General features: G+C 34.9%; 2 protein-coding genes across 2 annotated transcripts; both read right to left on the bottom strand.

The window, feature by feature from the left end:
• Positions 1 to 2489: 2489 nt before the first annotated feature.
• Positions 2490 to 5496, bottom strand: LOC140793216 (small ribosomal subunit protein cS22). Its single transcript, XM_073144579.1, has 4 exons — positions 4994 to 5496; positions 3799 to 3900; positions 3408 to 3707; positions 2490 to 2724 (listed from the first exon to the last, which is right to left on the bottom strand). The coding sequence occupies exons 1-4, from the start codon at positions 5330 to 5332 to the stop codon at positions 2686 to 2688; spliced, it is 780 nt and encodes a 259-aa protein (XP_073000680.1). The 5' UTR covers positions 5333 to 5496; the 3' UTR covers positions 2490 to 2685.
• A 319-nt stretch (positions 5497 to 5815) lies between these two features.
• On the bottom strand, positions 5816 to 21037 carry LOC140794094 (uncharacterized). The gene is made up of 9 exons (XM_073145957.1): positions 20441 to 21037; positions 15410 to 15550; positions 14298 to 14708; positions 12057 to 12161; positions 9608 to 9748; positions 8255 to 8458; positions 7835 to 7927; positions 7393 to 7504; positions 5816 to 6299 (listed from the first exon to the last, which is right to left on the bottom strand). Exons 1-9 carry the CDS (start codon positions 20936 to 20938, stop codon positions 6256 to 6258), a joined length of 1749 nt encoding a protein of 582 aa, XP_073002058.1. The 5' UTR covers positions 20939 to 21037; the 3' UTR covers positions 5816 to 6255.
• Between the last annotated feature and the right edge of the window lie 1342 nt (positions 21038 to 22379).

Below are 22379 nucleotides of genomic sequence, written 5' to 3'. Positions count from 1 at the left end.
TTGTATCTATGGACTTCTATTTTGTATCTATGTATTCATATATTATTTCATATTTATGCTTGATTATTTCTTATTTTGATAAATTGACTTTGGGGTTATTATAAAATTAGGTATTCTTAGTTATTAAGTATGGAATCTATACTAACTGGTTTCCATAGTTCATACTTTTGAATTATATATATATATTAATGTTGGATTTTATAGTTAATAATTATGGATACTTTGTTAATTAAACATGGAAGCTAGTTATATTGAATCTATATCAAAAGACTTATTGTTGTACGAAAACATTTTAGGAAATATTTATAGATTAGTTGTTGTTGCACATAATTATTTCAAAATACTACTTTATTATTCCACATACTTCTTATTATTCCGAATATAACTTTATTGTTTTACAAAATTAATTATCATTACAACAAATCAATATGTGTGCTTGATTCTTTTAGTACTCTTCCTTTGTAGGTACAACAACAATTAGTTTTCTTAAAGGGGGTATAATTGTGAAGAGGTTGCTGCCATTTAGACTGATAGAACTGGGTAGCTAAAGATTCTCAGTATCAGTGGAAGGTAACTAGGGGTCAATAAGGATAGAAATAGAAGCCCCATTCCCTACCGTCCAACGAGCATGCTTAAAGATGATATATTTCACTTTGAGAATAGAGAACCACATTGCTGAACACGATCACTTTGTGCTTATCTGCCAGAAAGAATGGGAAGGAAAGCATTTGCTTTTATAGGATGGCCTAGTTAGCTATAAGGGCTGCTAGAAGATGCCAAGCAAGTTTGAGAATGAGATCTTTGCCGATTAGGATCGGTTGTCGCACACCGAGACTATCCATGGAAGTTAGCCTACTATTACTATTGACTCACCACCAGAAATTTATAATTACACTATTTAACTCTTTTAGTAGAGATTTGGGCAAGGCAGTCAGTGCCATGAAGTAGATAGGGATTGCACTGAACACCGACTTAATGAGCGTGAGCCCTTCTGCCACACTTCCATATTGCCAACCTGGATCTAACCTTTTCAATAATGAAACTATAAATTGGCCCTTCTGAGTTAGGAGGTGAAAGGGGTTGCCTAGAGAACTGTCACTAGGCTAGACAGATTTTAGATTTAGCATGCTTAGGATGTATGGTCTTCTCGATGGGTCGATGTGTCTATTGAAGAAAAGGGAGAATTTATCGTAGTTTAGATTTTAGCCAGAGATAGAGCAAAAGTGGTCTAAGTTATCAATGATGGTGGAGACTTCCTTTTGAGAGGCATTGCCAAAGATTAAAAGATCATCAACGAAGTGGAGATGGGAGTGAGCTAGTGTTGTACAAACTATCTTGATGCCCTTGAGGAGAACATCATTGGCTCTGACCTTTAAGAATGAGAGAATGTTTGTGCCTAGGATGAAAAGATAGGGGAAAAGTGGGCATCCTTGCATCATTCCCCTAGTTGGCTTAAAAAAAACTACTTGCATTGGTGTTTCTGTCAATCGCCAGAGTTGAAGAAGATATGCACCAGTAGATGAGCTTAGTATACGCCTCAAGGAACCCATAGAGCTCGAGGCAGTCCATTAGAAATTTCCAACCCATTCTAAATCAGCTTTAAGAAGGAAATAGCCTTTCATGCTTATTGAAGTATTGAGAAAGTAAACCATCTCTTGGGCAATAACCTAGTTGTCTAAGATTTGTCTGGTCGTCTACAGGAACAAAAGCATTTCGTGCCTCTAGAATAAGATCATTTTGTAGATTGTATGGCACAGTCCAATAGGCATGTAATTATTTACCATCATTGGAGAGTCCTACTTAATCAGCACTCTATGGTCGTCTTGTTTATACCTTCATCAAGAATCTCGGTCGTGAAGAAATTAGTAATAGATTTCATCAAGTCCGGCCCATGCAAAGCCATTCTGCAGCTCCACTGGGAATTATCGGGAGCGAAGTCCAATTCTGATGCTCCAAGTCGCTGATAGCCAGCCTTGAGATTATTAGTAGCCTTGAAAAGGTTTCGAAAATGATTAACAAATGTTTTCTTAATGAGAGGTGGATCATAAATCAAATTCTCATTTTTACGTCATGCAAAACCGGATTGTTGTTGAATCGTGGAATGCATCTACAATTTGATATTATTTCCAGTTCCAGAACTTCAATTAACAGCAGTAAAATTAAGCCCTTCAACAGTGAACTGATAGACAAATACTAGAAATTTGTATAAATTAAGCTCAACGCGTGAAAATTTTGGACATGCCTCCATCCTACTGAAACTTGAAAGAGGCCAAAAATTGCAGTAATCATAAATCAAGGTCTTATTTTTCACTTGTATTCTCCATTAATTTTGATAGGGAACAGTCCAAGTATTTCTTTTGTTTCAAAAACTTGCACAAATTGGATGCGTAGCAAAGGAATGAATCATAAAAGATGCAACAAAGAATTGGCTAGTTTTGTTCATTAGACGGTATGACGGCCTGCAAATGTTGCCATGCATGCTAAGATAATTAACTACTCAAAAGCCAATATTTGCATTCAAAATTCTGTGAGGACCTACAGAAACATTAATGAAATGATCTAACTTCATTCAAAAAGCTGCCCTAATTACAAGCACATTATCATCTCATGGATACAGTATTTGATCAGCTTCCAGTAGGTTGTGCCGACTCCAGTGCTCCGAAGTGCTTGACCACTAGTTGGTCGCTATGCTTTGTTGACGCGAATCTTCTGCCCTTCCAACACCTGAAGACAACCCCATTATAAAGCCTGGCTTATTTTCCCTACACTTTTGACATCAGGTAGTATATGCATATTTGAAGCAGTTTGCAACTATAGAGGAACTGAGAACGTATATCCAAAGAAAGTATGATTGCTAGTAACTAAATACAAATATCTGAATATTACCTGAGAATTAAGCTGAACTAAAATAGATGTTCGCCTGACTTAAAGTGGCTCACAGGAACCAAAGGGACCACTGTAATAACCTATCCTGGGAGGGTTGCATTGCAAATGGACAGGAGTCCAAAAGGGAGAAAAAACAGTGAAATTGCGAACAGTTTAGGGAGGTCACCTAGTTTCCTAATAGTCCACTGACGCCAATATAACTATTTCAACAACCTAATTCTAATAGGGTAACATTACAAAAGGTGAGGAGTCCAAAAGTTGTCAAGGGACACAAAACAGTGAATTGAGAACAATGTAGGAAAAGGGGATAACAACTATCAGGTTGCAAGCAGTTCAATACTTATTAGCAGTCAATATGCTAAAGGATTCCACTTCTTGTTTGCATCAAGAAAATCTCAACTTGTTACTAAAGCATGTGGAACAGCAAAAAGCATGACATGGACTTGTTATTATAAACACGAATGTGTAAAACCCAGAATTATCCATGCGGTGTAGTTTTATGTAAAAGAAATTTTACTTACAGTGTTGTTAAATGATAAAATGGCAGCGTCCACATCTTCGTCAGAAGAAAATGTAACAAAGCCGAAACCACTAGATTTTGAGGTTCCTGGAACTCGTGATACTTTTGCACTAAGGACCTTTCCCTTCTCAGAGAAGAATTTGGAAAGCACATCAGATGTCACTGTCTTTGCCAGATTACCAACATAAACCTTGTATGGGCTGTCAATAAAAGTAGATTCTTCTGATTGGGGAAGGGGAGTATCCAGAGTTGCCAATGGTTTCTCTGTTACATTTACTTTGATTTTTCTACCTCCAATCTCCTGTTGATAAATGATAGTTACATTTACTAGTATGAAGATTAGAATATATTCATTAAGCATTTGAAAGATTTTGTAGACTGTTGCAACTAACCGTTTCATTAAGTTTCTCAGTAGCAACATTTGCATCTTCCACTGTGCTCATGGTGACAAATGCAAAGCGCCGACTCCTACCAGAGTACTTGTCATACATAACCTGCGGATAGAATACAGAATCTGCATCATAAGATTTACTGAGACAATCCATTAGATGATCCTTTGTTAAATTCACTGCAGATTGCTGCAAGTCATTTCTTGGGATTTCACAGTTCAAGTTGCAGAACAAGGACTTATACCACTATTCTGCAATTTACTTTGAGCCTACTATCAAATGTGATGTGATAATACAAACATGGTCATGAACATAAAAGGTGTTATGCAAAGTGCATACATGGAACTAAACATTGTACCCAAATAAGTGAGTTCTAAACTTATTTAAGTAAGCATGTCCAAGGAAATTGCTTTCAAAATAGCAACTTTTGATACGTGTGATAAAATAGAGGTTGCTGTGTAAACCGCTAATTCAATGAGCGATTTATATATATATATATATATATTTATCCTTTGCTATTTACGCTTACCTATAATCGCTCATAGGAAAAGTGATTTAGATTAAAAAAATCGTTAACCTAGGCATCAATTCTTGTATGTGTACAAATTATCTTACATGGCATCCACGTGGATGAGAATTCACTTAGTCCTGTAAACAAGTTTGGAACTAGTTTACTTGGGTACAATGTTCTGTGAGCAAACTTTAAATAATAAAAGTTTCTACAAACATGCACACAAACGTTTAAGAGAGGACTGGGATAAATCTGGGATATATGCCCTTCCATTGAAACAACTCCAGACGAATTCAATTTGATAATAAATCCTAATCATAACAATGCTTATAAGCCTTTTCAAATTCTTTACTATTCAACGGAGATCTCGTAAAATGTTTTGCACTATCTCGTTTGCCCTCTCCTACACAAACACTAAAACAATCCAAATCTAAGAGCTTCCGGCATTGCTGAACAAGGTAAAACCGCATTATCGAAGAGACTGAATGGAAGGGAAGAAATTGTTCAAGGAAATAAAAAACAGCTCAAAATAATCAAAACGTAGGTTGTTTCATATGAAATTTCTTCCGAATAATCAAGAAAAACCCAATTTTTTCTCCTTCTACCTCATCACACTTGAGGTCCCAACTCCTAAGTTCCAAAACTGGATCCATAACAATAAGTTACTCGAAAAGAGGACCATCATACCTCAGCTTTCTCGACGGATCCCTGTTCTCCAAAGATCTTGGCCAACTCCTCGTTGGTCACCGTCCTCGGAATGTTGCCCACGTAGAGCCTCCTTGCCACCTCCCCCTCCTTCTCCGTCGGAGAGGCCTCCTCTGTAGCTACGGCCGAAATCGAGATGCTTCTCCTCGGAAGACGATGTCGGGGAGTAGAGGTTGACAGAGATAAGGGGGAAACGAAGGGTCGTGAGTTCAGGGGGGAGGCGACTACTATGGCGTGTCGAGACGATGGGTTTAGGATTCTGATGCATGAATTAGGGTTTTGGTAGAGATTGGATGACACCAACGAAGAGACTGCCGCCATTTTGGGCTGTGAGAGAGAGAGAGAGAGAGAGAGAGAGAGAGAGAGAGAGAGAGGGAGTAGCGTTATCCTTAAAATCGTCGGAAATGGAAGATGGAGAAGAAGGCTTCGTTTCGTATTGGATAGCTGTCACTCGTCGAAGGCCACTGCGCCAAACTGGTAGTCGTTTGCTGGCCTAGAGTCCGCGCCGACTTCATTGCGTCGAAAATATCTGCTACGTATTTCACTCGTTCACTGGATTTTCTTCTGCGTGTACACCCTATGAAATCCCTTGTATTATTTGGTTGCATTTATACCTTTTAAATTTCCGGTGCGTATATAACTAGCTCTTTAGCTTGAAGAGTATCACTATTAAAGGTTTTGAAGGGCATGGATACAAAACACTATCACCACTCTTGCCTGTTTTCAGTTTGTAGATACGACTTGAGCCAAAAAAGAAGCCAATATAAGTTGCTGCTGAAAAATTAATCTTTGGCTGGATAAACAGGAGATTAACATCTAAAATAGATTTCATCATCCATCAACAACGTTTTCTGGAACACGTTGATACAGTTAATGCCCTACAAAAAGAAAGCATAAATTGGTCACTCTAAGCAGGGCAATTTATTTCCTCACAGCATACAAAATAATCCTAGCATAGCTACCTGCATCTTTCATAAAACACATCTAGATGCAGAACTTATAACCAAGGCGGTCAAAAATAAATGAATATGTGACAAAAAGTATGAACAGTTACATTTCTTCTCTTGGCAACCGTTACAAACTGTGAAGACACAAAAATCCAGTCATAGAATACAAAAATGGTTACTTCGCCTACTGCAATTGGATGGAAAGTGTGGCGATGGGGCAGTAAAGAAATAAGGGCTTAGTTTACAGAAGCCTGGAGGTGTAGAACTGCACTTCTGGATTGAAAAAATGCCGTCAATTCAATCACCTTGAAGACAATAAAGCTGGCGGATGTTCCCAGAAGCTGAAAAAAAAAATTGTAATATTGCAGTTCAGTCAATCTTCTGCTCATGTGAAGCAAAATTGGAAAAAAAATAGCAGATTATTCATGAAAGTGCAAATCCTCTGATCAAAACTTTGATAACTTAATAAGACGGGTAGAGAAGTATCCCTGAATTAGCTTTAGGAATAAGAGGGTACATGCAATCTTTCCTTAAATGGTGTTTATCATAACCATTTCTTCGGCCTAATTAGTTCTAGGAAAGACTTTATTATTTTGGAAAATGAAAGGTCGTCATATTTATCAAAGATCAGTAAAAAAAGAAAAAGAAAAAGGTAGAAGATGTTTAAATAGGATACATTGTGGACCTTAGCCTTGCTCCTTGGGAAACTGTGAAACTCCATATAAAGGAAATAAGCAAACTATAAAGCATGGTGATACAGTTAATCGCCAAGGGAAACAACATATCAGATCATCTACAAGGACAGCTTGTTATGGTGCAACAACCTAATGCAGACTAGAAATAAGAAAAAACAATGTAAATAAGGTGTACTCATTTAGGGACGGATTGGTTTATCTGTGCAATTGTATTCTGAACTTAACAAACCATCACTGTTTTTGAGAAAGGGAAACAGCCAAAAAGTGGCAAAATAAGTACAAAGTGTTCAGTTATCTTATCAATCAGCTCAGTACATGGAGGCAAACTAATATTCATTGCATGTTTAGGATGCTTGCTTATATAGTTAATGCAACATACTGGCATATTAAATTTTTGGTGACACCAGGCAAAATGGGAATTGTTATGGCTCTAAGACTTCGGGCAACAAATTAATATCTGCATTTAAATAAGAGGTCTTGATGATCCTGTGTGTTTCTGAAGTGTTCAGCCAAACTGTTGAACCACATCAAAAATTTTGTTGAAACATGCCAAATACAGAATCATCTAAGCACTAATAGAGTTTATAGAACTTTAATCAATCTATATTTATGATGAAAAATTCTGATGTCGATGATTGGTAAATAAATATTAACCTACAAAAGTTATATGAAGATAGGTGAAACCTCATGCATTTAGAGATATTCAAATGATAGAAACTCTGCAGAAAGCTATAATTACCATATAACCAGTCTCTGAATTGTACATGAAGAGCACAAGCCAAATCCCGTTTCCGATTCTCATCAAGTTGTAGTTCCCGTGTAGTTTGTTGGATCTCATCCAAAATATAATGCTGTGAATGAAAATTATTATCAATGTCATACCCTGGAAGCAAGAAGCATGCATAGGAAAAAAAACAACCAGCATTCATTGACGAAAGATAGATAAATATTTACTTTGGCAGAAAATAAACTTATTATTTCATAAGCTCAGAAGAAAAAAAAAGTGAATATTATGGCAAAAAAATATCCAGCACTAAAATTATTGAAGAAACAATTATGCAAGTTAACTTAGAACTTAGTAAGTAGGAAAGTTCTCTAAAGATAAAGCATAAAGAAGTCTCCTACACATGAAGACAGCCCAATATTCTTGAACTCGCACATTAATGTTCCAGAAGATATACCTTTTTCCTTTGGGATGCCCAGTATATTTCAGGCAATGGAAAAGGGTTATACTTTGTGGACTCTGGAGACTCGGTCCCAAACCAGCTAGGGATCTGCACAAGTATAAAGGAAGAGGATTACATATTTTACACCATAAAATCCTTAACAGTGAACAACAGTAATGATTGATATATGCATCTAAATTTGTAGATAATTATGGTTCTTATGTAAGGATAAATGGAAACCTCTCATTAACCATTATGGTAACTAACCTTTTGCAGAGAATGAGGATAACTGAAAGAATAAACAGAAAGACCAATTTGCTGGTGGGAACAAAAGGAGAAGGAAGATACATCTAGGATGAAGAAAAAAAAATGCAACTGTATAATTAGAAATGACGGAATTTCCCATCCCATGAACACTCAATGTCCATAACATACCAAAAAGTTGGTGAAGAGATCAGGATCAAGACAAGTGGCAGACTCAGCCTGAGAATCAGAAATCCCTGCAGGATGTGATAATGCATCATGAGGATCAACCATTCCCAGCACAAAGGGCTGGTCCCATCTGTTGATGGTTGAATCCACACCAACTTGAGTCAGATGCTCTCCCAGTTTTGCATAATAAGTGTTAAATGGTGCCACCTGTTGAAGAAAACAAAGTCAATCTTGCCAACTAATAAGTAGTACAGATTCAGATTTGTTCAAGATGTTGAACTTAGCCTCACTGAAACATTGGTGGCAATTTCTGGCAAGTTAATTATTTAATCAGTGTATATTCATAAGTTCATGAATTTACTATCTAAAGTATTATATCACACAAAATATCAGAGTATAAAATTCAGACAATTCCAGCATTGGAACAGTTGGTGCCTTGCCGAATGTATAAGTAAAGCAAGTAACACTTCATATCCAAATATTTCCCTGTACACATATCCTCATTTTCCTTCAATTCTGCAATAGATCAGAAGGAAAACAAGGACCAAGCTAGATATTCTAGCCATCTTAGATGCTGCATAAATTGATCAATCTCTCTTTACTGTTAGATATCCCAGCAACATACCAATTTTCTATAATGGACCTTGAAGAAAGAAAAAGAAAAAAAAAGACTATTCCACAGTACTTATCCTCTCTTATACAGTGGGGAGATTTTCAATTAATACCCTACAATTTAGTGATTTTTATGGTTAAATCTGTCTTTGAGTTATTTGTCATTCGAACCCTTTTTGCCTATAATTTTCATATGACATCTTGGGCTTTAACCTAACCAGTGTTTAACAAACAGTATCTAAAATTCATAGAATAGGAATATTTTGTTAGGGACACTAAGTTTACCTTTTAAAATACTTAAAATACATTGTCTTCCTTTTTTCCTTTCATTTAGCTTACAAAATACCCTTACTGGAAGTACCATAACAAAGTCCAAGCTTTTTTCAGAAAAATTTTCTTAAGGACAATTTTGTAACAGTAGGGTGTTTCATAAGAAAATGACAAGCAACAAAGAGTTAGATCACAAATAGCTCAAAGACAATAGCTCAAAGACAGAGTGTCAATCACACAATCACTAAAATATAGGTTGTTATTTGAAAATTTCTCTATACTGAGAAGTGAAGTGAAAAAAAAAAAAATCTAAGCTTTCAGATATATTAAACTATATTATTACAAGATTACTCCTCTCTAACAAATAATTCAAGAAAAGGACACATATTGATCATATAAAAGTATATTCAAGTAAAACTGCACAAATAATTTAGAAACTTTACAAGATGAAAGGGAAAAAACATAATTACTTACTTGCAGCTTATGATTATCCCCGACAATGAGAGGTCGGTGATTTACCCCCAAGAAAAACAGGCATTCACGACAATTTGCAATACAAATGCGCTTTGCAGCTGTGATAACCTGTACCCTTTCACAATGTTCCACTTTTACAGCCTGAAAACATGGAAGAATCATGATATTAAAGCATAGGAAACTACAGCTTAGGTAAATTAATAGCAAAACAGGAGTACGACAGATAGCTATCCACATGTAAAGACAAATAAATAACAAAGGACAAAAAACTTTATTAAGTGAAAAGAAACCAATCAAAATAACTGGATCATAACAGAAGAAAATGTGTTCACACTACTCAAGAACAGATACTGGTTTAGGATCGCTTTAGAGAACTGGATCACCTTATCAATTGATATATAATGTAGTCCTAGTGTAAGTGAAGAGAAAGCATGATCCGGTCAACCTCATATAAGAACAAAATAAAGTAATTCTCTATGGAAGAAATCCATTTCAAATTTTCCACTATCCTTGAAATATCAAGCTACTGATAGAGCTCCTCCACTTGGTGCTTCATGGTCTCTTCTTTTCTTTATAAATTTGATTCAAGGGGTAAAACATACTAGATAATAGATATAGATCCCATAGTGATAAATCAATATCTATATCATTTTTCCTTTCCAGCACCATGCAATTGTATAAGAATTTAGGTGAATACAAAAGCTGCAAATTGTATTTACTAGTTATAAACATGGATATGAAACAGATATTGGATGAATAAGAATATATTTTTGCTAACTATATAGCACTGCAAAGAGTAATGTGTATACTATTTCCCCAATACACTGTTTTTAATGCGTTACATCTGCTAACATGTGGATCTATGTCTACATAAAGTACTTCACTGTATATCTAAATCTGGAAAAGTTATTCTGGGTGTGAATGCTGATCTAGAATCAACATTAGTAAGAAATTTTAAATACACATCCAAAAGAACTAGGACAACAAAGCCAGATCAGAAAAATAATATCCAAGCCATTTTCAAGCCTACTTTCTTTTGGCCCCTTGCACAAATGGGATTGATTGCAAACTGTTACTGAATTTTATTACTTCATAGTAATTTTTTACAAAAAAGATCTTTTTCATGAAGAATGTACTGGTTTTTTTAAAATGAACTAAGTTCGACAAAGTCATATGCTCGTATCATGATAACGTAGAATATACTATTGCACTTAATTTATCTCAAATTTTATATCCCATTTACACCTTAATATTTCTGATATATTGGGTCTATTAAGGATTAAACAAATATTGATTTTGAAGAAATTTATCAAAAATACCCTATATTTTGCTTTTATTACTTCACACCCTCCAATATTTCGCATTTTTCTTCATATGCCTCAAAAGCACCTTGCTGTTGGTTTACTTAATGATCAGTTCTTATAAAGATGAGTTAAGATAATTATAAATGCAAAATGACCTAATACTCTTGAATAAATTTTTTAGGTTAAGGTAAAAATAAATGGATAACTAAATCTTTAAGTCAAATGAGGGGTATTTCAGTATTCTATTTAATTTTTAAAGTAACAGAATATTATCTATTTTATTGGCCACTGTTAGGGTAAAATTAATTCTAAGTGTTTTTGAGGAATTAAAAGTAAAATACAGAAATCGAATGATAAATATCGATATGGTAGAGTGTGAATGATAATAAAAACAAAAGGTATAGCGGTTTTGATAAATTTCTCTTGATTCTTTTTCATAGTTATTTTAAGGAAACTAAATACAGACACAATTTAGCAAAGACCTCGTTCACTAAGATGCCCTTTTCTTATATCATTTCCCATACTTTCCCTATTCTTTTACACCAAGTTTCTAGATCTTGCATGTATTAGAGCCTAACAAACTACTTGGGGGCTCTGCTTAAGGTGACATCACCATAAGATATAAACCATCAAGATAGCATGCATGAGTTTTCTCATAAAGAAAAAAAAGTCCAGAAGAAATAAATAATAGTTGTATGAGAAACAAAGTTCTAGTAGCCAAAAACGTATTTAAGAACTACGAAAGCAAACGTATACAACTATACATTGCAAGATGGTGAAACATAAGAAAGGTCACCCTTTATATTCTCAGAAATATTTTCAATGTTGATGGTCTAATTGATTCATTATTGCAGTATCTAGTAGTACAACGTTAGAATCTCAAGAAAGCTTGAATGATGGAATGTAGGAATAGTTGTTCCGCACCAGTATACCTTATAAAGCAAATTGTAGCACAAAATCATCAGCACCAGTCAACATGAACAAGAACAATTGGGACAATGGAGTAGAAAACTTCAGTGTGTATATTGAAAAATTTAGTAAATATGTGGGATGTAGGAAGGAAATGAAAGAAATCAGCTATGAAAGAAGATAGATGAACCATCTATCAAAGGGAAGATCAATGAAGGTCCAACCATCAGACATACCTTACCAATAGCACCAAGAATAATAGTTGCATCAGAGCACCCATATACCGTGGCATACTTCAAAGGTGCTAATATGTAGATTACTGAATCATGGCAATTCAGAACCTGCAACATAATAAGCATCTTCAGATTAGAAACAGACTAGATTCAAATTTCACGTTCTCAACATCTCAGAATTTCTAAAGTTATTATGCAGAAAAGAATTGACAATTATTTTACATAAAGTTAAACAGTAGTCCATCAAAAAGTAAAGAGCATAGAAGGTTTTTGAAAGAAAAACCCAGGTGTTGTTCAAAAGCTGGCTGAAATGACATACTTTCATTCCAGCCAAAAATGTTTTGTCAATTTTACATGTGCTGGAAAAGTAGGATACATTTAGCGCCTCGGTCAATGATGCTATGAAATTTAATGTGGCTAAGCAGACATTGACTTCAAAAATCATTTAGTTCTACGGCATGTGGGAAAAGCCATTTAATTTGTTATAAGCCAATAATTCAACTATTTTTAATGCAACTACTATGTACAATAACTGTTAACTCAATGGCTACTCTAATAGTTTATTGTCTGTTTGATTTGATTTTATATCCTAAATATAGCTAGTTTACTCCATTTCTTAGTCATGGTTTAGGTAACTTAAACTAAGCTAAAAATATATGGTGTTTGATTATGAACTAGGCTAAAGTATAATAATCTCTTTTGATGTGATGTATAAAAAATAAAAAATATATTGGTTTTGGAGGATAGGTGATATAAAAATTAATGGACCAAAATGTCCTTTGACTTTGATGAAAGAATTTTAAAAAATTACTTTTTTTATCAATAAAAAGCTTTTCAATTGCCCACAGACAACTTATAAGCATGTATTAAGCTCGCAAACGGGCTAAAAAATATTACATGTTTTTTTTTCTAAAATAATGAAAGGCCAATGCTGTTTTTTAAAATAATAACATATTTTTTTTATTTTTTCTTTGTTTTTGGTTATAAGCCCACATTTAAGGCTACATTATTTTTCTTTTAACTTTTTAAGAAGTTCTTAATATTGTAAAAAAAATTTTTAAATAAAGTGAATTATTGCAAGCTTAAGAGCTCACAGGCCCACAACTACTCTATAATTTATAGCGCATTTAGTAAATTTTAAATCTTTGGAGGAAAATGTATTTATCTAGAAGGAAAATAAAGATAGATAAGAGAGGATTTGAAATAAGGGGTGGTTATTAATTTATTCTTTTTAAAAAAATTGAGTATGTGTCATGCAAATAGAACTAAAATATTATTATTAAATTTGTAAACTATAAATGCAAGTCAGCCATTTTAAACCCATATTAAACCTATCAATAAATTATATTTAGTTTTAAAAAGGGGATTGCATGACAAGGGCTTAAGCTTTAAAAAGTAGCGGTCTTTATCTTTTATATTTTAATATCTCCTCTTACTATCAAGTGTGAGGCATTTGATAGATTCAAAAGTGAACTTGACTTATATGAGTTTATTTTACTGTCGATAATATAGGTCTGGGGATTTTGAACTCAGAATCTCTTGCTCTGCGACCATAATAACTTATCAACTACTCTAAAAATTTAAGTTGTTAGAGAATGGTGATTTTTGTCTTTTTATATTCTATCATTCACTAATAAAACAATGAAGCAAATAGCTTTATGATTAATTATGTAATCATTGCAAATTAAGTAAAAAAACAAATATCAACATATTTGGAGATATAATATTAAGCACACTATATATTAGAACTTTCTGATAACCAAATGAGCAATGGATAATATTTCGAGTCTTTGACACCAAATAAGACCAACGTATGATGCCCTGCCAATGCAGTGGCATGGGAGGGCAAGATGTATACCACTTCACCCAATTAGTATAGATGCTATTATCATAACACAGAACCCATGATCATTGAAAAAATGACCAAGTTTTAGAAATATAATGGTAATAGAGCTCTCAAAAGGCATTAATTTCATCATGAGTCATTCTCATTATCTTGCTAAAGATCTCATGATCATCAGCTTACCTTTTATTCAAAAACAATATGCCCCACAAAGAAGTAATATCAACACTAAGTAGATGGTCTAACCAAAATACTGCGTGAATGCTTACTAGATGATAGATACCATCAAATTAAGAATGCACAACTTTATGCAAAATAAACAGAAAAGGCATCAAAGCTAACCTGCTCCAGCATTATGAAGTCAAAGTATATTAACGAGATTTTAATTGGAATCAACAAACCTTTATAGAGTGTCCTTTGATGTCAGATGCCTGCTTAACCACAGAAGCTTTAGAAAAACCCTCTACAAAAGTCTGGTTTCTCAAATATGCAGGATTGCTGGGGGCAGAAGCACCAGTAGATGAGATACTGCTCTGGATCTTTGTGTTACTTGTGCTGGCATCAGCCATAGTCACATCCGAATCTGACGCTCCCTGTGGACTGCTTTCTTTTGCTGAAGCCTTCTCAGCTGTGTGCTCTAATGAAGCAATAATGTTCTGCAAAACCCAATCATGAACTTGGGCAGCTGGGACAGGAGCAGCGGGCATATCTGGATCTGAATTTGCAAAAAAGGTGGCTGCTTGTGTCAAGGAAACCCCTTCAGAGAACTGAATGAGGAACCCAAGGTGTTCAAAAGTTTCCAGTGTTACTACCTATGAGCAAGCAAAAAATTAGCAAAATACGCTAAAAAACACAGCAAAATCTGAGAACATTAATAGGAAATAGTAGTATACAAGATAAATTTAGTATACAAATGAAATTTTGAAAAGAAACAAGATAGTGACTCATTGGTTGAGCATTACTAAACCAAATGAAAGCATTGAATATCCCATTGTGCTGCTGGATAGCATCATTGTACTATATTCATGACAAGAAATAACAAGTAAAAAGGCTCACCCGATGAGAATAAGATTTGCATTTATTTTTTATTTTCGGATGTACTTTTTATCTAAAAGTTAGATTTGATTTTAAAGTGTCATATTTGATTAAAAGTCCTAAACTCTAGGAAACGTGATTGTTAGCTACTTACTTTGTTTTTAGATGAGTATTGCTAGGATTTGGTTGATTTTTAAGTTAAAACTTAAAAGAGTCCTAGTTTGGTTATACAATAGAAAGGGAAAGTTTTTGATAAGTTTATGTTGTGATTTGATGTAATTTCCTCCTCTCGTTATACAGAGGTGATACATGTTCTGGAAAAAAAATAGAGAGAGAGAGAGAGAGAATGCTGTTTGGACAGATTAATGATAAGTTAAAAAACATGGAAAATATTTAAAGCATGTCATGGATAAATTTAATATCAGATCCGAATGAACATTGGCAGAAAATAAAGGTTAAGCAGAAAATTCAAACGAACCAGAGAGTCATCGCCCTCGCCTTCAACAGCATCTGCCAAAAGACCAAGTATATTAGCCATATGCTTTTGCAAATATGATAACTGATGAGCCTCTTCATCTGCTTGTGAAGGCATAAAACGACGACTATTACTTCGTACAAGCTGCAACCAGTAACAAAATTAATCAATGTAATTAAAAAAAATGAGAAAACTCGATAATATTAAAGAAAAATGTAAAAAAGATACAGAACATTTGTTAGTGTCAGCAGATTTAAGATGAAAAGCTGACAATTCAAATCAAGGAAGTATTTTGATATTAATATTCAATGAACTCTAAGGAATCATCTCTAGGTAAAGCATCATGATTACATGGAGAATTCCCTGTCAAGCATTCATTAATCATCATGCACATTTCTATTGTGATCTAAAGAAAAGGCCAATGCAGCCATGAGTAACCATCATTAGACTTTGGAAGCAATAGGCAATGAAGAATATTTATTTGCAATTTTACATGATTAAGAGGAGTGCGTAGCTTTTAAAAAACTTGAGCCAAAATCATCTATATTTAACATAAAACAAAAAACCAGAAAATTTCCAGTTATCCAACTTGGCAGTTCTCCTAATAAAGAGAGGTTGAAATTATCTCTATTAGAGAAGGTCAGCAAATTACCACACAGTTTCTCTCCTTATCTAATCATTTCTAGATCCCACTAGGGAGTATTCCACTTCCGTAGATGGTTCTTATCTTTCTGACATCAGATTCAGTCTCTAAACAATACTATCAAAGCCCTTGGATCTATAGAATCACCAAAAAACCCTACCACAGAACAAAAAATCATGGCATACCATGAAAAAAAAGGTGCAATGACAAGACAAATTTATAGAAAAGATTTGAGAGGAAAGGAAGAAATCGTTTTAATTGATGCAATCTATTTCTAGGGTGCAAATGAAGGTTCTAAAAAGCACAATCCATGAGATTAAACAGTTGAAACTTGAAACCAATATAGTCATAGATTTAAAAACAGGGAAATTTTCAAACAAAACCCTACATTTTAATAATGTTGTGATAAACACCTTGTCTTCAAGATTTTTTTAACCAAGCCCTCTATTTTGTCTATAATTTTTATATGACACTGGATAACTAAACCAAAACAATCTCTAACATAATGCATCAAAATAAGAATGTTCTATTAGGGATACTAAGATTACCTAAAATACCCTTATTTTGCCCTTCTCCTTTTCCCTTATCTCTTAACTTCTAAAATACTCTTGCCTAAAATATCATTACAAAAACCGAACTTCTTCATGAACATTTCTCTCGAGGGTATTTTAGTAATTTCAATTAAGAGTTAAATAGTCCATAATCAAGGTTAAGGTCTGTTAATCAAAGTAAGAGTAAGGTTATTTATGAGAATTATAGGCAAACAAAAAAGGTAAAGTTTAAATTAGCTTAAAAGGAAGGTTTTAACTTGTAATCACAATTACTAAGCTTAGGGTGTTAGTAGAAGATTTCCCTTAAAAATAAGAGAAGTGCATAATTAAAAACTAATAATGTGACTTAGGCATCAATGTACCTTTTAATTTAATTAGTAATTAGCAATATGTTTAAATTCAGTTTGATCTAATTTGGAACAGTTTTGGTTTTGTTAGATCAGTTAAGCCACTTAATAGTTTGAATATCCAAAGATGTGCGGATTGTCCCAACCAACTAAATTGAGCTACTGAATCAGCTTTGGACTACAGATCCACTTGGAACCAAACGAGGAGTTATATCTCCTATTGACTCATAAAGGCGTCAAAATCGAGGCCTAATTGCCTCCAAAAATAAGCCTAACTCCCTATTAAGCCTAGATTTATTTCCTACTAGTGTATCTAAAAGAGCGTAATAGACACCTCAGGCAGTCTAAATTCAGCAGGTTGACTTCCCGCTAGCTAAATCCCATAGTCTATTCTTTTCCGTTGTTTTTGTCTAGCCCCTCAAAATAGAGTCATCCAAATCCCTTATCATCTCCTCTCAGAGCATCTCCAACCGTGGCTCCATATTTGGAGCCCAAAAATGGAGCAAGAGCCCAGTGTACTCCAACGCACCGGGCTCCATATTTATTAAAATAATAATATAATATATATTATTATATTAGCTATTTTAAATTACATAATAGGTCATCTTAGTGTTATTATTTTTTAATAAAAAATATATGGTTAGAAAACTCTCATCGAGATCTTTAAAATAAGACTAATATTCAATAGTTTTTTTAAATTACTAATTTTTTAATTAAACGCATCGAAATTACATTACATGAAATAAACATCGAAATTACATTACATGAAATAAACATCGAAATAAGCATTACATGTCTTTAACTAAAAATATCAAAATTACATTACATAAAATAAGCAGAAATTAACCAAACATAATAAAAATAATAGATGTTTAATAGTTTGGTAAGTCATCTCCGTAGCCATCGGTTTCGGTTCCGTAGCCACCTTCTCTTTTTTGACTGTATCCACCTTCTTCTAATGAACCTCTGACTTGAAAATGAATATTGCTTCTTCTACAAATTTCCTGTCTTTTTCTTTGAAAGAAAGCACATTCATTTGGATCTTCAATTTTATTTAAATCAATTGACAAGATCACTCTATCCTCGTGATCACGATCAATATTCAATTGCATAGCTCGTAGCTCTAACTTTTTTTTGTCATTTTCTAATTTAGCCATCATCATTTGTTGCATATCCCTACAAATATGGCATGCATATTTTGGGTTACCGGGCTCCAACAATGATGTTAATGTATTACAATCATCTAATTTATTTGATAAATTAGCACAAGATGTTGTTCCTCCTGCTTTTTATACTATTTTAGGAAAAAATTATGATACCGATTATTACTTGGCTGATGGGATATATCCCAAATGGTTCACCCTTGTACAAACTATATCCCAACCTCGAGTCCAAAGAAACCAAGACTTTGCTGCCAAACAAGAAGGATATTGAAAAGATGTAGAGCGAGCATTTGGAGTTCTTCAGGCACAATTTGCCATTATTAAAGGACCAACACGATTTTGGGATAAGCAAATATTATACGACATCATGATTGCTTGTGTGATACTACACAATATAACTGTGGAAGATGAACAGACAAGGAACCCGATATTGTTGATTCTACTCAACCTCCAATCGTTGAAAAGCTGGAAGCCAATGATGATGAACAATTTCAACGATTCCTTGCTCGACATAGGAATATCCAAGATAGAGAGGCTCATTTTGAGCTTTGAAATGCACTAATTGAACACTTATGACAGAGGCACGGGAATGAAGGAATATAAATTTTAATGTAATTTTTATTTGATGTATTTCATGTTTGATGTATTTCGTATCTAATGTATTTTAATATTTATATTGGGAATAATTTTGAGTAATTATATTTTAGGACACATAATTTATTAGATTCATTTTTATAAATAATAAAAAATTTAAAATTTAAATTAACTCAAAAATAATTTAATATTAGACTCATTTTAAAGGTCTCGATGAGACCTTTCTAATGGTATTATTTTTATTAAAAACCGATTAGTAAAACTAATTATATACTCAATTTAACTAACTAAATTATTTAATAAAGGATACAAATGAAATTAAAATTATTGAATGCAATAATTATTGGGCAATTTTGGTATTTTCAAAAAGCTGAAAAGACAAATGGAGTCGGGCTCCATTTTCATGGTGGGGCTCCAAATTTGGAGCCCCACTGTTGCTAGCTCCAAATTTGGAGCTAGCTTTAGAGCCCGGTTGGAGCTTCCATTGGGCTCCAAATTCTAAATTTAGAGTCTGGTTGGAGTTGCTCTCATTCCCTCTTTTATATCTCTCTATACATCCCCAAATTATAGAACAATCATATTGTAATCTCCCTCTTTTGCTCCCTTCTTTCTCTGAGACACAAGGGCCTTTTCTCCCCTAATCTTCCCCTGTTTTCCTACTTATCTCTTATATCTCTCATGCCTCTGGAAGTGCTGTCATTTACTCACAGTCTCCCATGATTGAAGCTCAATGTTCTCTCCCTTTTCACTTCTCCTTTATTCTTTCTCAGTGTGGTTCTCCTTATTCCAGAGTGGTACTTTTTCTGTCCTTAACATTTCCTGCAAGAAATATGTTTCTTTTGGTGTCCATGATTGAAGCCAAAGACAAGTGCTTAACATATAAATACTACACAATCAATTGGGCATGACCTAGTCCTGATGACCTGTGTTGAAGTCTGTTTTCTTGTTCCTTTTTCTGTAGTACATTTGCAGTAGAAAATCGTTCTCTTTCAAACCTTAAGGCTGTGTTTGAAAGTGGAATCTCCGGGGATACCTTATCCCCAGCTTATTTCTTTGACTGTCCAAATATCAAGGCTAAATTGGAACAATTAGGCTGGTTTAGTTGCATCAGAGGCACAAATGCAAGTTTCAAACAAGATGAAGCATTTAGAAAGTTCCAAAAAGTAGATTAGATTATTTCGGGTTTATTAAGATTTAGGCCAATCTGGATCAGAAATTCCATGGTTTCCACTTTTTGTGATTTGGCAGTAGAGCTTTTAGTGCACTATTTTTACAGACAGTCAATGGTAAATTAAGTTGTAGACTCCTAGTGTTAAGATGGTTAAGTTTTGAATCTTCCGAAGAATTGGGAATATGTTTTACAGTTAGTTAAGCAACTATAAGCAAGAAAAATGTTGACAGTGATGAATTATTGAAAGCAATCATGGTTTTGTCTGTGTCTAGAAAATAACGATCTTTCTTCTCATCATCCATAATTAATTTTTATTTAGAATTCTAGTTTTAGTTATTTTTATTTTAGTTGTTTTGTATTTATTATATTATAATTATACCTCTTCTCCTAGAAAATAAAGTTCCCATAATTCCACAACGATTTGTTTACCCAGATCAAGCCCGACAGATTGTATAGCCGATTTATATTTTATAGCCGAAGCCATCAACATTCCATACAGCTGTTGCGTCAAAATGTCTTATAAAGAAGTAAAGAACAAAATTGAACAAAAAATGACCTAACCGACCTGGATCGGCGAGAGTGCGGAGAGGTAACCATCGAACGCTGACGTGGACGGCCACACGTCGGTGGCCACCGGCGAATCCTTATGCCCCCGCGCCACAAGACGCTTATAACTCTGTATATAGAGAAACAAGAGGAGGTCGCGGAGGTCGGCGGAGCCGTCCCCGTCGGCGAGTTCTGGATCGGAGGATGGGAGAACGGCGGCGAGGGTGTCGAGGGCGAGGCGGGCGTGATCGAGAGGGATCTGGAGCGCGTCGGCGAGGGCGGCGGCGTCGACGCGGTGGGGATTAGGAATTGTCCTGTGGAGGAGCTTCTCCTTGATAGGGGCTAGGGTTTGGGTTAGGGTTCCGTCGGAGAAGACGAGCTTAGGGATCGGGAGAAGGCCGTGCTCGAACGGCTCGCGGCGGGGGCGGAGGAGGATAGGGTTAGGGTTAGAGGAAGTGGGGGGGACGGCCCCTGCGCCGGTGGCCGGCGAGGATCCCGGCGGGTCCTCGGTCATCATCGATTTCGTTGAAAAAAGAAAGATGAAGAGGTGGAGATCTCAGAGAGGGAATATGGTGGTGGAAGCGGTCTGGTGTACTGACGAATCGCATTCCTTGACACGTTTTCATTTACTATAAGTTAATCTTCGACAACGATTAATTGATAAATTATACAGTTGCATCCACGTAGTTGTATCTTTTTAACTTATGTTGGAATCTTGAGACTGGAATCAACGCTCTTCATCTTTTCTTAAGCAAGCCACTGATAGATATTTAATAATTGTGATGACAACACGTAGTAAAAATATGTAGATAAGTTTTATTGTAATTAAGACAATTATCCATGTTTAAAAAATCAAACAAGGGTTGATATGAAATAAAAAAAAGGGCCTTATGGCTATAATCCATGTGAAAAGGTCTTGCATCCATTTTCTATATCTATGTGTATTTAGGAATATTATATATTATGACTGCGTCTAATAATAATTAGATAAATTTAATAAAAATATCTTACATTTTTTATTATTATTTATACTTTTTTTAAAAGAAAGTTTATAGACCGGTGATTCATCTTATTTAGCAAATACAACGAAAAAAAATAAAATTAGGGTGACAACTCTTTTACAAGTCATTCACTTGGCTGACAAATAGCCTAAACCACACAAAAAAACACGGTATCAAATTACGCATAATAAAGCTATTTTGCACAAAAATAGAAGGGATAGGACAATAGTCCTAGAAATGAGCCTCCTACTTGATTAGCAGCGCTACAAAGAGAAGCATCAAAAAACTTGAAATAGGAGTGCATACAAAGGTGATTCAACATCTTATGGCTTAACCAACACCATAGTAGACCTGAAATGCAAACCTACAACACTAGTAATAAGAACTACGATAGAAAAGCGATAAAGAGATGATGCTGGCTAAGCCAAAACATCAAACAGTATAAGGACAACCTCCTACCAAGAGAGAATCCACAACGAGCAAGCTTTACAAAAACAAAGAGCAACAAACCCTAACAAACAAAAATGCTCGGCAAAACGAAGACCACCCGAGCCACCAGGTGCCAGGAAAATCACATCAGGGTTGGTGGCTTTGGTAAGCGAAGGCAAGGGAGAGTGAAGGTGGTGGCAACAAAGAGCAAAAGAGGGAGGGAAAGAGAAGAATAAGGACGGAATAGGGAGGTAGGGAGCACTAGCTACTAGTGAAGGGCATCGGGCAAACAAGGAAAAAGAAGAGGGACGAGGAAGAAGAAAACAAAGAAAATGACTCCCCTCCTCTTTGCCGAATGGCCAAGGGAGAGGAGGGCGAAGACCTAGTGAAGGTCGGCGGAGGAGACACACACGAAGGGGAAGGGGAAGGGGAAGGAGAAGAACGTCTGACTCTTCAAGTGTCGATAGGGGTATAAACGAGTCGAGCTTGATTGAGCCCGGCTCTGATCAAGCTTGGATTGAAACTAAT

The sequence above is a fragment of the Typha latifolia genome, chromosome 8 (genome assembly GCF_019914945.1).
Source record: "Typha latifolia isolate L0001 chromosome 8, TyphaL0001v2, whole genome shotgun sequence".
In the NCBI taxonomy this organism is placed as follows: Eukaryota; Viridiplantae; Streptophyta; class Magnoliopsida; order Poales; family Typhaceae; genus Typha; species Typha latifolia.
Note: the sequence above shows the minus strand (reverse complement) of the source record. Positions and strands in the feature narration are given on the sequence as shown.